A 17,365-nucleotide genomic window follows, 5' to 3' on the forward strand; every position below is an offset into this window, starting at 1 on the left:
AGGACGTGGCAGGGGGTATTTGTTTTATGTGGTTCAGGGTGTGTTTGTGTATGTGTTCATGTAGAGGGGGTATTTGGTTTATATGGTTCGGGGTGGTTGTTTATGTAGAGAGGTATTTGATTTATTAGTCCAGGGTTTTGGTTATTGTTCTATGTTAGTTTAGTTCTATGTTCAGTCTAGTCGTTTGTATTTCTATGTTTAGTTAATTGGTGTTGGGGCCTTCAGTTGGAGGCAGCTGTCTATCGTTGCCTCTGATTGAAGATCCTATAAATAGGTATGTGTTTTGTCATGGGATTTTGTGGGAGATTGTTGCTGTGTATAGCTTTGTGCCTTACCGGCCTGTTCTTTGTCGGCGTGTTTTTTGTATACGTGTTTGTTTTGGTTTTCCTTCTTTGGCCTTTAATAAAAGAAGATGACTGTACATTTTCCATCTGCATTTTGGTCTAAACCCTACGACACCCGTGACAACTATACTATACTACTATCCTACCATACTGTACTATACTGTACTGGACTATACTATACAGTACTATACTATACTTTACTATACTATACTACTATCCTATCATACTGTACTATACTGTACTGGACAATACTATACAGTACTATACTATACTATCCCACCATACTGTACTATACTGTACTGGACTATACTATACTACTATCCTATCATACTGTACTATACTGTACTGGACTGTACTATACTGTACTGGACTATACTATACTATACAGTACTATACTATACTATGCTACTATCCTACCATACTGTGCTATACTGTACTGGACTATACTATACAGTACTATACTATACTAATATCCCACCATACTGTACTATGTTGTACTGGACTATACTATACAGTGCTATACTATACTACTATCCCACCATACTTCACCGTACTGTACTGGACTATACCATACAGTACTCTACTATACTACTATCCTACCATACTATAGTATACTGTACTACACTGTACTGGACTACACTATACAGTACTATACTATACTACTATCCTACCATACTATATTACACTGTACTATACTGTACTGGACTATACTATACAGTACTATACTACTATCCTACCATATGATATTATACTGTACTATACTGCGCTACGCTACACTATACTATAATGTACTATGCTATGCTGTACTATACTATAATGTACTATGCTATGCTACGCTGCACTATACTATAATGTACTATGCTATGCCGCACTGCACTATACTGTACTGTACTATATTACGCAACACTGAACTATACTATAATGTACTATACGACTCTACGCTGCACTATACTATAATGTGCTACACTGCGCTACGCTGCACTATACTATGATTTGCTATACTACGCTGCACTATATTATAATGTACTATACTACGCTACGCTGCACTATATTATAATGTACTGTACTACGCTACACTGCACTATATTATAATGTACTATACTACGCTATGCTATATTATAATGTACTATACTACGCTACACTGCACTATATTATAATGTACTGTACTACGCTACGCCGCACTATATTATAATGAACTATACTACGCTACGCTGCTCTATACTATACTGTACTGTACTACTGTACTATTATACTATACTGTGGTGCTATACTGCTATAGTACAGTGCACTATTTAAGCAATAAGGCTGAGGAGGTGTGGTATATGGCCAATATACCATGGCTAAGGGCTGTTCTTACGTACGACGCAACGTGGAGTCCCTGGACACAACCCTTAGCCGTGGTATATTGGCCAATATACCCCAAACCCCCGAGGTGCCTTATTGCTATTATAAACTTGTTACCTATGTTGTTAGAGCAGTAAAACTACATGTTTTGTTGTACCCGTGGTATATGGTGTGATATACCAATGGCTGTCAGGCAAATCAGCATTCAGCGCTCGAACCACCCAGTTTATAAACTATAATATGCTATTAGTATACTACTATTCTAAACTACTTTTACTAAAATATATACCTGTATGAGATGTGATTAACAGCAACACACAACATAACATGTACATGTTGAAAACACTGAACCGTCTAGTTCCCCCATGAAGTGATCAATAAATCTATAGAATCAATAAGTAGTCAATATGCACATATTGAAAACATTTATTGCAGTAGCTGTATACCTGTAGAGTAACAATGATTAACTGGTTCAATATCTATGATGCCAAACACCCCACCCCCCCCCACAACTCACTGACAAACATACTGCGCTAAGCAAGTCACTCCACCCAACCCGATACACGTTGTTATATTGTGACAGAAAACATGGAAGTGCTATACAAAATTAAATGTCTTCACCCCTAAATATACAAATTCACTATATTTCTCCCTCTCTCTTTCAAACAGAATGAAAAATATGATACAAAATAATTAAAAGTTCTTCTTTTCTTTTTTTAAAGCTATCAATCTATTTGTTTTAGCATGCTATTCCGTTTTGTGTCAATCTCCTGCCATGCCGTTGAACAGAGGAAACCTTGACCTCCTGACCGGAGTGGGAAAACAATGAAAACGATGACGTTGTTGGTGAATTATCTTATGCACATGCCTCTCTTGTGTGATACAGATATTATTGTGTTTATTAACAATTACATTTAGTTGTCTTTTATATGTATTTTTTTCATTGGTTTAGATTATATCTTATATTTTTCATACATCGCCAAACATTCATTCATAAGGAATTTACAGCTGGAATCCTTTAATGGTGAAACTGCCACATCCGTTTGTGATATTACAACAAAAACGTTACTGCAAACAACGTACACTGTCCCCCGTCCCTCCTCCAGACATCAATGCATATTTTCTAATCATTTAAATAATAAATAAGTATAATGCTTGGTATAACGTTATGAAGGCACAGTACACAAAGTGGTCGTATATGGACAACGAAAATTCATTTAGGTTGTAGTACTACTATTCAATTGTACTCAACTAATCACAATTTCAATCAAATGTTGTACAATAATGAGTCAAAGTTAGATAAAACACTTAGCCATTTACAAATATATTGCTGTTGAATAGTAACATTAGTTTTTAAAATATTTTTTTAAATATTTCTTTTTAATTTATTTTATGCGGAAAAGATTGCAAGCTTTTTGTTTCCCATAATGTAAAAATCAAGCGTTATACGTCAATGATACAAAATTTATTTTGAAAAAATACGTTTGCCGTAGTAGTTGAATGAAAGGAAATCAGACTTTGGGTCAACACTGTGCATCATTTTGTAACGGTTGAATATGTGTTTTCCATAATATCCCCAACACAACAGGCCTTAAATGAGTATGTGAATTTTTCTTTTACATTATCAATATGCCCCCCCCCCCAATTTCTTTTAACAAAAAGATTGAAACCCAAAATGTATAGGGCGCATCCTAAATGGCATACTTCTCCCTATATAGTACACTTCCTGGTCAGAAGTAGCACTGTATAGGTGATAGGATGCCATTGGAAACCATATTGTGATGTCATAATGTGCAGCCACGATCAGCGTTCTAGATCCATGGCAGTATTACATCAACTGGGTTAGTATCACATGTCCTATTTACAAAACACATAGACTATTGACAGACTAGACAAGTGTCCACTTAACAGTGTTATCCATCAGAACAACGCACGCCTTCCTATACTGGAATTGTAGGGGGCTTTTTTTTTAACATCCCAAATCGCACCCTATTCCCCCTATGTAGTGCACTACTTTTGACCAAAGTCCTAGGACCCTGGTTAAAAGTAGTGTACTAAATACGTAATAGGGTACCATTTTGGACGTAACCTGTAACTCCGTTTTTCTTTGATTGTGTAGATTAATATAGTCTCAAACAACTCAATAACAACCACGTCACAATATTGGAATATATTGGTCAGCCATAATATTGTTGATCTTTTTTTTTTTACTGTTGAGTATATGAATTCCTGTTTAGGTATTGTTCCATTTTTCCAGGTAGCCTGGATCGTATACTTCCTTTTTCCCAGGTGGATTCGACCCCCTTTATTCCTGCCATCAGAGTGATGAGGAAATGTTTCATTTTTGGGGCGGGGGTTTGTCCATCAAAAGGGAATCCCAAGAGACCTTCTCTTGCGCCATCCATCCATCCATCCATCCATCCATCCATCCATCGCCAGAAGTTGAATTGTAGAGTACACTGCATCAGTACTAGTCTAGTGGCCTACGTAGTACATGTAACTATCACATAGCACAAGCATCGACTTAAATCAAATAGTACTAACAAGAAAGAAAAAAAGAAAAAGAAAACTCTTGAAACTTGCGTCATCTGTCCTGTTCAGATTATCCAATCGCAGCCCTGTTTAGATTGGCTGCCCCCAATCAGTGCTCCTTTTATAGCTGGTGTTCCTTCGGAGAGTCTGGACCAGTGGTTGGCTGGTAGGATTTCAAACTAGCCAATGGGATGTCAGCCATGTGGCCACTGCTACTGAAGTGTCCCTCCCCGCTGCCAAATTGCTTCTTGTCACAAAACTGGTCCCGCCCACTATCGGTCTTCCAGGTCCGGGTCAAGGTAGTATGGCCGTTGAGCAGTTTCTCTTTGGCCCACTCTTTCTGGGTGGCGAAGTTGGAAACTGGAGACTTGGGCTGGCTGTAGGAGCCGAGGGTAGGGGGCATCCAGCAGTTGTCAGAGTGGCCAAGCACCAAACACTCCTGGGTACACATCTCTGTAGCTTCCACTAGGCCTCTGGGTCCCAGGGGGCCATCTAGAGGAACAGAGAGAGAAGAAGAACAGGACACTTCATGTTAGTGTTACGTTTCTGTAGCTCCACCTACGCCTCTGTCTCCAGAACTAGAACAACCAGAACAATACTACTACAGAGACATAACCTGGTAATACTGTTACTACTACAGAGATATAACAAGGTAATACTGTTAGTACTACAGAGACATACCAAGGTAATACGGTTAGTACTACAGAGACATAACAAGGTAATACTGTTAGTACTACAGAGACATACCAAGGTAATACGGTTAGTACTACAGAGATATAACAAGGTAATACTGTTACTACTACAGAGATATAACAATATAATACTGTTAGTACTACAGAGACATAACAAGGTAATACTGTTAGTACTACAGAGATATAACAAGGTAATATGGTTAATACTACAGAGACATAACAAGATAATACTGTTAGTACTACAGAGACATAACAATATAATACTGTTACTACTACAGAGACATAACAATATAATACTGTTAGTACTACAGAGATATACCAAGGTAATACTGTTAGTACTACAGAGATATAACAAGATAATACTGTTACTACTACAGAGACATACCAAGGTAATACTGTTAGTACTACAGAGACATAACAATATCATACTGTTACTACTACAGAGATATACCAAGGTAATACTGTTACTACTACAGAGACATAACAATATAATAGAGTTAGTACTACAGAAATATAACAAGGTCATATTGTTAGTGCTATACAGGTGCTATACAGTGACCGTAACTAAAAACAGAATTAATAGAACAGCTACATATTAGTCTTGTAAAACATGTTGTGTCATTGTAGAACTACTACAACCTTCTCTATCTGTCACATTATTACTGTCCTTCAGGGTGGGAGACACTCTCTTGAAATCTTAAACGTTTTCTGATCCACTCAACTCATAAAAACACTTTTGGATTAAATCAAAAAATTTAGCTCCCACAAAACCTAATTGAGTAAAACGCGGCACGACTCCATTAGAGGTAGTTGTTGCCAACCTCATATATAATTCATGCCGAGGCCTTGTGAGCAAGTGTTAATTTGTGTTCCGCTCAAACAAAGAGCAGCTTCTGAAGACCAGGCACATTGCTTATTAATTAACTAGCAAGACTTCTTATAAAGTCAATATTTAAAAGGTTGTGAACTGTTCCTTAGTCAGTTTAGCTTCAATTTCATGTTGAGAAGGTGGGAGAAAGGACAAGTGGAACAAAGCGAAAGGAGGTAACAATGCAGGGCTTTGCTCAACAGGCTTCTCCTAGGATAAGAAATATGTGAGATGGACAAAAAATCAACTGCTTCTTCACTGAAACTCTACCACAACAACCATATGTGAGATGGACAGTAAATCAACTTCTTCTTCACTGAAACTCTACCACAACAACCATATGTGAGATGGACAGAAAATCTATTGTTTCTTCACTGAAACTCTACCACAACAACCATATGTGAGATGGACAGTAAATCAACTTCTTCTTCACTGAAACTCTACCACAACAACCATATGTGAGATGGACAGAAAATCTATTGTTTCTTCACTGAAACTCTACCACAACAACCATATGTGAGATGGACAGAAAATCAATTGCTTCTTCACTGAAACTCTACCACAACAACCATCTGTGAGATGGACAGAAAATCAATTGCTTCTTCACTGAAACTCTACCACAACAACCATATGTGAGATGGACAGAAAATCAATTGCTTCTTCACTGAAACTCTACCACAACAACCACTACCAAAAAAAAAACAGTAGAACAGAATATATCATTCCCTTTGGAATACTAAAATGTTAAAGATCATTAGAAATTCTGCCAATAGAAATGATGTTACTTTTGGATGCCAAAATAAAGACCTGAAATATGCATGTCATGTTAACAAACAAGCCATTTCAGCCATAAATGGAAGACATTTTCTAAATGCCATGTCTGGCATCAGTACAGAAGGTACTGTCTTCACTTAGTTCAGAATAATCCTTGAGACAGAAGCCGCATGACTTGGCAGGAGGACGGAAATGAATAAATGATCTTCTTGGACAGAGAAAGATTGAATGATTTCACTAACTTTTGTGTGGACAGAACAGGAACATAGTGGAGTTACAAAACTAGTATCTACAACATCTTGATATCTCTCAGACAGAACAGGAACATAGTGGAGTTACAAAACTAGTATCTACAACATCTTGATATCTCTCAGACAGAACAGGAACATAGTGGAGTTACAAAACTAGTATCTACACCATCTTGATATCTCTCATATCCTTTATGACAGAGAAAGACTAAATGATTCCATGAACTTTCGTGTGGACAGAACAGGAACATAGTGGAGTTACAAAACTAGTATCTACAACATCTTGATATCTCCGTTATCCTTTAAAGATGATACATGTAGCCTCTGTCTCAAATGGTTCCCTAATCTCTATATAGTGCACTCTGGTCAAAAGTAGTGCACTACATAGGGAATAGGGTGTCATTCGGAACTCAGACAATATTTACTGAGGGTTGGGCAAATCCCTTCGACCTTATTGTCACGTTGGTATGAATAATTTGGACCCCGGCGCAGGAATGCTTAATAGGGGTTTTTATTACCCAAATTACAGCGTGCCGTGTACAGGAAGTGGGGGAGGAAGACCAAACAAACACGTAACACAAAACACAGGGTTCAAACCCAAACAAAAGAGAGAGGAGTTCCTCGAATAAATAACACAATCACACAATGATTATCACACGGGACGAGACCCGTAATCATCTGCACAATCCACAAGGGCACGAAATCCCAAAACAACAAGGCAAATGTACTCACACGACCAACGGACATTGTAACACTAATTGACAGCCCAAGTCTGAAACAGAGGGCACATTTATACAAATACAATCAGTGGGAATGGGGACCAGGTGTGCGCAATGACACAGTTCCGGAGGGATCCGTGACACGTATTGCCTACCAAAGATACACAGTTGCTGGCGACAACAGAAAATGCCCTAGTCAATATCTTAAATTCTTTAGAGATTACACTAGAATATTCACCAAAGGTTGGTATTCAAACCTCATTCATCCTTATTGTAAATATACTGTATAGGGGTAGTTCCATCATTTATTTCAGGAACGACAGCCTAAAAACTCCCTTTTTCCAGACCTTCGCTCCAGTACCTAACACTGCTTCCCTCCTCTCTACTGCACTGTACATTAAGTTGTAATGTTCAGCAGTTTCCTTGGATTGCTACCTCTGCTACTTCACACATATAAATCCTCCTAATAGATGACCCCTTTGATGGTCCCAGAACCCACTGGTCCATGGAGCCCCAACCCTCAGTCCAGAGACACTATCAATCCCTCAGTCCAGACACATCAGCCATCCCTCAGTCCAGACACACCATCCATCCCTCAGTCCAAACACACCATCCATCCCTCAGTCCAGACAGACCATCCATCCCTCAGTCCAGACAGACCATCCATCCCTCAGTCCAGACACATCATCCATCCCTCAGTCCAGACACACCATCCATCCCTCAGTCCAGACACACCATCCATCCCTCAGTCCAGGCACACCATCCACCCCTCAGTCCAGACAGAACATCCATCCCTCAGTCCAGACAGACCATCCACCCCTCAGTCCAGACAGACCATCCATCCCTCAGTCCAGACAGACCATCCATCCCTCAGTCCAGACAGACCATCCATCCCTCAGTCCAGACAGACCATCCATCCCTCAGTCCAGACAGACCATCCATCCCTCAGTCCAGACAGAACATCCATCCCTCAGTCCAAACAGAACATCCATCCCTCAGTCCAAACACAACATCCATCCCTCAGTCCAGACAGAACATCCATCCCTCAGTCCAGACACAACATCCACCCCTCAGTCCAGACAGAACATCCACCCCTCAGTCCAGACAGAACATCCACCCCTCAGTCCAGACAGAACATCCATCCCTCAGTCCAGACATACCATCCACCCCTCAGTCCAGACAGAACATCCATCCCTCAGTCCAGACACATCATCCATCCCTCAGTCTAGACAGCTGATTAGTCCCTCATTCCAGACAGGTTATCCAATGACAGTCATCCATGTCCACTGAACTACAGCCCAATCATCAAGTGTGTTTCAAAACACGTGTGGTTGTGTTGTTTTACATGTACATGTCTGAGTCTGTGTGAATTTATTAATGGTAATTTACCATATATCATATGAGACAATGATGGTGTTTAACATTCAATACAAATATTTTTTATATCTTTAATAACCAAAGCCTAAAGGAGGTATCCGAAGGCGTGGGAGGAAGCTAAAGTAATTCCACTGTCTAAAAATTGTAAAGCATCCTTTGCTGGCTCTAACAGCTGCCCAATCAGTTTGCTGTCTGTTCTTAGTAATCTGATGATGAAAATGTTGTTTGAACAAATACAATGCTGTTTTTATAGAGATCAAGTTAACTACTGACTTTCAGTATGCATATTGAGAAGGGCACTCAACTTGTACTGCACTGACTCAGATGACTGATGATTGGTTGAAAGAAATGCATAATAAGATGATAGTTGGAGGTGTATTGTTGGATTTCAGTATTGATGTTATTGATCATACATTGTTATTGAAGAAACTCACTTGCTGTGGCTTTACATAACCTGACATCACATGGTTGGAGAGATATTTATCCAAAGATCCCAGAGAATGTTCGTCAATGGAAGCTTCTCTAACATCAGATATGTACAGTGCGGTATCCCTCAGGGCAGTTGCCTTGGGCCACTACTCTTCTCAATTTTTTTTTACAAATGATTTGCCACACACTATGCTTCCAAGTTTCTATAGTATCAAGTAACTGCCACATGACAACCACTGGACCTTTTCCTTCAAATGTCCACCTCCTTGACAACACTCAGCTTAGCTGTTTGAGTTCTCATTTAACCAGTTTAATACTGTATGCTATCATCAGTCACCCTTCAGAACCACATATAGAAACTAGTTAAACAAACAACAGTACATTTCCAAAGCCTGCCATCCATGCTGCTCTTTCCATCAAACCTCATAGGACTACCAATAATCAACATTAATTTAATTCCATACAAAATAATTCCTCCTCCCTGAATATTCAAGTCATCTTCCATCCCTCTCTCTCCTCTTCTTCTCTCTCCTCTTTTTCTCTCCCTCCTCTTTGCTCCCTTCTTCTCTAGCCTCCTCTTCTTCTCTCCCTCCTCTTCTACTCTCACTCCTCTTCTTCTCTCACTCCTCTTCTTCTCTCCTTCCTCTTTTCTCCCTTCTTCTCTAGCCTCCTCTAGATACTCAACCAAATATGATTACTGTCGTTTATCATGAAGCATACAAAAATTGGAGGCCCTTGTCTGTGAGACATCAGCTTGGAAGAATGGAAGGAAAGAAGGCAGAAGCAGCTGTGGAACCCTTCAGGGTCATTCATGCCGAGGACAGCGTGAATTGATGTCGTTGTGCCAGCCTTTTGTGTCTTAATAACAACATGTCGCCTTGCTCCATCAAAGCCCTGGGAGCACTGGCTTTAAACGTAGTGATTCCAGACCCTTTAAACCATCCAAAATCATTTTCCATGTCCAGATTGTTATGGGGCCATAGAAAGGACTGAAATAAGATGACGGGAATCACAATGGGAGTCATTTTTCTACCCTCCTCTCCTCTGTACTCCTCTTGTCTCTCCCTTCCACTCCTCTCTCCCCTCTCCTCCCCCTCCCCTTCCCTCCTGTCTCTCCTTTTCTTCCACTCTCCCCCTCCTCCACTCCATGTAGGGTAGGAGTCCATCCCAATAACTCTAGATAATGAGCTCGTGAGGAGCCTGGCAGAGCGACACATTATCATGGTGACATGAGGAATAGTAGGAGGGGAAGGAGGAGGAGAGGGGACAGGGGGGGGATTAGAGATGGTGCCAGGGTGACAGGAAGATTAATTTCCCAAAATGAGATTGGAGAGAGAGAAAGACTGGAGCGAGCTGAGGAGTGAGTGAAGTAAATGGCAGACTGGAGCTTGGAATAGCAGACTGGGAATGGGAATGGGAATGGGAATGGGAATGGGAATGGTAGTGGGAGTGGGAGTGGGAGTGGGAATGGGAATGGTAGTGTGCAAGGTAGTGGGAGTGGGAGTGGGAATGGAAGTGGCAATGGGAATGGGAGTGGGAGTGGGAATGGGAGTGGGAATGGCAATGGGAATGGGAATGGAAGTGGCAATGGGGATGGGGATGGGAATGGGAATAGGGATGGGAGTGGAATGGAAGTGTGTGTGTAAATGGGAATAAGGATGGGAATGGGAATAGGGATGTATGTGGGAGTGGGAATGGAAGTGTGTGTGTAAATGGGAATAAGGATGGAAGTGGGAATTGGAATGGGAATGGGAATAGGGATGTATGTGGGAGTGGGATTATTACTATATATTGATGTTTCATGTATAGATACTATCTTTGATAATAAGGATAATACCATTTATCCTTATATTTGGTACCATCTTACATCATGTTAGCGTGTACTAGCTGTTTTCGTGGCACAACTGGCTAGTACGTTGGTAAGTGAGCTATCCTACATAACAGGAGTATGTAGCCTGACCATAATGGAATTAGAGAAATGGAATCCATCTATTGTTTTTGCAATGTCAGTTGAGTTGACTCAACAACAAAAAAATCACAGCACAGATTGAAGGATACACTTCCCGCTTTTATTTCCTGTTTCGCTCCTATTGGGTACACCTGCAATGGCTGCCAGTCCACCCATTATGCTATTATTGACTTGAACGGTGAGGACAAATCGCTAGATTGTATTTCTGTGAATGTACTACGTCACTACACAGATAGAAGACCAACTTAATGGTTTAATTCTTTAAAATACAAGTCTGTTACCACAACAACTGTTTCCTCACCAAACAGTCATCATGTTCTGTATCCCGAGAATGTTTCCCAAAATGACACCCTATTCCCGAGGTAGTGTACTATAGCGCTCTGGTCCAAAGTAGTGCACCACGTAGGGAATAGGGTGCCGTTTGATTGTCAGACGGAGCCTCTCAGTTTGTCCGTTAATCAGATGTAAATTGAGCGTTTCTATTCCTCTGGTGTAATAGCCTCTCCATTACCATGTAGATTGGAGGAGAGTCACATGGGAGAGCCAATCAGAATCTCCACATGGGCATGGGACAATTTCCACTCTTCATCTCACAGCTATAGCTACCTGCTGTCAAGGTGCTTGCACCCAAAACAAGGCCTGATTGAGGCATCATCTGAGTCCCAAAACGGCACCCTAGATCCAGCCTATGGGCCTCTGGTCCAAAGCAGTGCACCACATAGGGAATATAGTGCAATTTGTGACAAAGCCAAGGTGTGATTGAGACATCACATCTGAGGAACACATGTAATCTGGTCTCATTGTCTGCGTCAAACTACACCCTTTTCCCCATTTAGTGCACTACATTAGACCAGGACCCATAGGGTAGTAGTGGACTATACAGGGTCCCATTGAGGATACATGCTGGATATAGGCCTGATTGAGACAAGGCCAGGTCAAATATAAAGGGAATCATATTGTCAACAGTATTTGTGGAACAGGGGCTAGAGGGGGGAGAGAGGTCTACAATATAAATACTGACTATACTGGGGCTAGAGGGGGAGGAGAGAGAGGTCTACAATATAAATACTCACTATACTGGGGCTAGAGGGGGGAGAGAGAGGTCTACAATATAAATACTCACTATACTGGGGCTAGAGGGGGAGGAGAGAGGTCTACAATATAAATACACACTATACTGGGGCTAGAGGGGGAGGAGAGAGAGGTCTACAATATAAATACTCACTATACTGGGGCTAGAGGGGAAAAGAGAGAGGTCTACAATATAAATACTCACTATACTGGGGCTAGAGGGGGAGAGAGAGGTCTACAATATAAATACTCACTATACTGGGGCTAGAGGGGGGAGAGAGAGGTCTACAATATAAATACTCTCTATACTGGGGCTAGAGGGGGAGGAGAGAGGTCTACAATATAAATACACACTATACTGGGGCTAGAGGGGGGAGAGAGAGGTCTACAATATAAATACTCTCCATAATGGGGCTAGAGGGGGAGAGAGAGAGGTCTACAATATAAATACACACTATACTGGGGCTAGAGGGGGGAGAGAGGTCTACAATATAAATACTCACTATACTGGGGCTAGAGGGGGAGAGAGAGGTCTACAATATAAATACACATTATACTGGGGTAGAGGGGGGAGAGAGGTCTACAATATAAATACTCACTAAACTGAGGCTAGAGGGGGAGGAGAGAGGTCTACAATATAAATACTCACTATACTGGGGCTAGAGGGGGAGGAGAGAGAGGTCTACAATATAAATATACACTATACTGGGGCTACAGGGGGGAGAGAGAGGTCTACAATATAAATACTCACTATACTGGGGCTAGAGGGGGAGAGAGGTCTACAATATAAATACACACTATACTGGGGCTAGAGGGGGAGAGAGAGGTCTACAATATAAATACACACTATACTGGGGCTAGAGGGGGAAGAGAGAGGTCTACAATATAAATACTCACTATACTGGGGCTAGAGGGGGGAGAGAGATGTCTACAATATAAATACTCACTATACTGGGGCTAGAGGGAGGAGAGAGGTCTACAATATAAATACTCACTATACTGGGGCTAGAGGGGGGAGAGAGAGGTCTACAATATAAATACACACTATACTGGGGCTAGAGGGGGAGGAGAGAGGTCTACAATATAAATACACACTACTGGGGCTAGAGGGGGGAGAGAGAGGTCTACAATATAAATACTCACTATACTGGGGCTAGAGGGGGGAGGAGAGAGAGGTCTACAATATAAATACACACTATACTGGTGCTACAGGGGGGAGAGAGAGGTCTACAATATAAATACACACTATACTGGGGCTAGAGGGGGGAGAGAGAGGTCTACAATATAAATACACACTATACTGGGGCTTGAGGGGGAGGAGAGAGGTCTATATATATATATATATATATATATACTATACTCTAAAGTAACTAGCATGGGAAAGACAGATGGACATGTCTGTCTGTCCGTCCCTTAGCTGAACCACCTACAGGACACAGTGTTCTGTTTTAACATGAACCCAAAGAACCAAGGCACCCTGGTTAGAATGAAATGTATGTCAACAAGGTTTAACTGACTCACAGAACACCAGTAGGATATGATCCTCTGATAAACATGATGTGTGTGTCTGTTTTGTTTATTGTGGCTGGTTTGTGTGAGTGTGTGTGTGTCTGTTTTGTTTATTGTGGCTGGTTTGTGTGTGTGTGTGTGTGTTTGTTTTGTTTATTTTTTTTTTTTATTGTGGCTGGTTTGTGTGTGTCTCTGTGTGTGTCTGTTTGGTGTATTGTGGCTGGTTTGTGTGTGTCTCTCTCTCTCTGTGTGTCTCTGTGTGTGTGTGTGTGTGTGTCTGTTTGGTTTACTGTGGCTGGTTTGTGTGTGTCTGTGTGTGTGTTTGTGTGTCTCTCTCTCTCTCTCTCTCTGTGTGTGTGTGTGTCTGTCTCTGTGTGTGTCTCTCTGTGTGTGTTTGTGTTTCTGTGTGTCTCTCTGTGTGTGTGTGTGTATATGTGTGTGTGTGTGTGTGTGTGTGTGCCTCTGTGTGTGAGTTGTTATTGAGGCTGAGCTCCTATCATCCTGATGCTTCTTGTTACTAATCCCTAGAGGACAAGCTTTCTCCTTTCTGGACACACATGTCCACAGTGAGACAATGACAGATCATCCCTGTCATTTTGTAATTGAGTTGTCGTAGTGCTGCTGCAAATGTACTCCCAAATGTACATACCTTCCTCTAAATGCCTCTGTCAATCCACACAGCTATTGTCAGCAGTAATCAAGTGTCTAGGAACCTAAGATATACTGTTAGCACTGAAAACATTTATATACGGGCTATCGCTGAAACTCTACTTAGATAATACCTTTGATGTTACAGTGGTAGCAATACATGGTTATAACATCTACAGAAAAGACAGAAATACCAAAGGTGGAGGTGTTGCTGTTTATATTCAGAACCACATTCCTGTAAAGATTAGAGACGATCTAATGTTAAATACTGTTGAAGTAATATGGCTACAGGTTCATCTGCCTCACCTAAAGCCCATTCTGGTGGGAAGCTGCTATAGACCACCAAGTGCTAACAGTCAGTGTCTGGACAACGTGTGTGAAATTCTTGATAATGTATGTGATATCAACAGAGAGGTATAGTTTCTGGGTGACTTAACCTCTATGGGCTAGGTGGGACGCTAGCGTGCCACCCGTGGTGCACTCCATCAACAGCAGGTGCATTTCAAGAGCGGCAAATTTGAATCCAAATAAATGTCAAAATTCAAATTTTTCAAACATACAACTATTTTACACCCTTTGAAAGATAAACATCGCCTTAATCTAACCACGTTTTACGATTTCAAAAAGGTTTTACGGCGAAAGCATAAATTTAGAGTATGTTAGGACAGTACATTTACAAGAGTTGTGTGTAATGTTTTGTCAATTCAAAGACTGGGTCACCAAAACCATAAAACCAGCTAAAATGATGCACTAACCTTTTACAATCTCCATCAGATGACACTCCTAGGACATTATGTTAGACAATGCATGCATTTTTAGTTCTATCAAGTTCATATTTATATCCAAAAACAGCGTTTTACTATGGCATTGATGTTGAGGAAATCGTTTCCCTCCAATAACCGGTAGTCAATTCAGCGTCACAAATTAAATAATTAAAATTAGAAAACATTGGTAAAATATTATATTGTCATTTAAAGAATTATAGATTTACATCTCTTGAACGCAATCAACTTGCCAGATTTAAAAATAACCTTACTGGGAAATCACACTTTGCAATAATCTGAGCACTGCGCCCAGAAAAATACGCGTTGCGATACAGACTAGACGTCATGTTGGGGAGATCGAAAATCGAAAATACTATGTAAATAATCCATTACCTTTGATTCTCTTCATCAGATGTCACTTCCAGGTATCACAGGTCCATAACGAATGTAGTTTTGTTCAAAAAAGCTGATCATTTATGTCCAAAAATCTCCGTCTTGTTAGCACATGATCTAAGCCAGCCGGACTTCTCGTCATGAACGAGGGGAAAAAATATATTTACGTTCGTTCAAACATGTCAAACGTTGTATAGCATAAATCATTAGGGCCTTTTTTAACCAGAACATGAATAATATTCAAGGTGGACGAATGCATACTCTTTTATAACGTATTGGAACGAGGGTACCCAACATGAACTCGCGCCAGGTGTCTAATGGGACATCATCATTCCATGGCTCTTGTTCGGTCAGATCTCCCTCCAGAAGACTCAAAACACTTTGTAAAGGCTGGTGACATCTAGTGGAAGCAATAGGAAGTGCCAAAATATTCCTCAGCCCCTGTGTTTTTCAATGGGATAGGTTTAAAGGCAATACAACACATCAGGTATCCACTTCCTGTCAGAAAATGTCTCAGGGTTTTGCCTGCCAAATGAGTTCTGTTATACTCACAGACACCATTCAAACAGTTTTAGAAAATTTAGGGTGTTTTCTATCCATATGTAATAAGTATATGCATATTCTAGTTACTGGGTAGGAGTGGTAACCAGATTAAATCGGGTATGTTTTTTTATCCAGCCGTGTCAATACTGCCTCCTAGCCCTAACAGGTTAAATATTGACAAGCTGTCCACTCAAGAAAAACCTTCAAACTGTAACCAGTGCCTGTAGCCTGGTTCAGGTTGTCAGTCAACCTACCAGGGTTTTTAAAAAACAGCACAGGAAGGAAGTCATGTATTGGTCACATCTTTACTAATGCTGCAGAAATCTGTTCTAAAGCAGAATCCAAATCTATCAGATGTATTGATTATAATATAGAAGCCTTATCTAGGAAAACCAAAGTTCCAAAGGCTGGGCCTAATAAAGTTTATAAGAGGTCATACAATAAGTTTTGTAGTGATTCCTCTGTTGATGATTTAAATAATATTTGCTGGTCTGTGGTGTGTAATGAGGATCAACCAGACGCTGTACTTGACACATTTATGAAATTGCTTATTCCAGATACTAATAAGCACGCACCCATTAAGAAAATGACTGTAAAAACTGGTAAATCCCTGTGGATTGATTAATTAAGAACTGAAAAATGGTATGGTTGACAGGGACGAGGAAAAAGGTCTGGCTGCGCAGTTGATCGGCACACATTTCAAAAAAATTTATTTAACCTTTATTTAACTAGGCAAGTCATTTACAATAATGGCCTACCCTAGCCAAATCCGGACGTAGCTGGGCCAATTGTGCGCCGCCCTATGGGACTCCCAATCTCAGCCGGATGTGATGCAGCCTGGATTTGAACCAAGGACTGCAGTGACGCCTCTTGCACTGAGATGCAGTGCCTTAGACCACTGACCACTCGGGAGCCCCATACAACATATTATAAATTGAGAAATAATGTGACTGAACTAAACAAAAATAAGAAGAAACTATACTATGAAACAAAGATAAATTATTTAAAGAATGATAGTAAAAAGCCTTGGAGTCACTTGAAAAAAATGTTTGGCAAAAAGGGCGAACTCAGCTCTGTCATTCATTGAATCAGATGGCTCATTTATTACAAAAGACACTGATATTGCCAACTACTTTAGTGA

At 40.6% G+C, this 17,365-nt stretch overlaps 1 protein-coding gene across 1 annotated transcript in view; it reads right to left on the bottom strand.

Annotated features, from left to right (window-relative positions):
• Positions 1-2,098: 2,098 nt before the first annotated feature.
• LOC106575880 (protocadherin-9) overlaps positions 2,099-17,365 on the bottom strand; it is a 465,129-nt gene continuing 449,862 nt past the window's right edge. The window contains exon 4 of the mRNA XM_045698624.1: positions 2,099-4,712. Coding sequence (XP_045554580.1) covers positions 4,342-4,712 — 371 coding nt within the window. The 3' untranslated portion in view covers positions 2,099-4,341. The remainder of the gene's footprint in view (positions 4,713-17,365) is intronic.

The sequence above is a fragment of the Salmo salar genome, chromosome ssa17 (assembly GCF_905237065.1).
Source record: "Salmo salar chromosome ssa17, Ssal_v3.1, whole genome shotgun sequence".
NCBI lineage: Eukaryota > Metazoa > Chordata > Actinopteri > Salmoniformes > Salmonidae > Salmo > Salmo salar.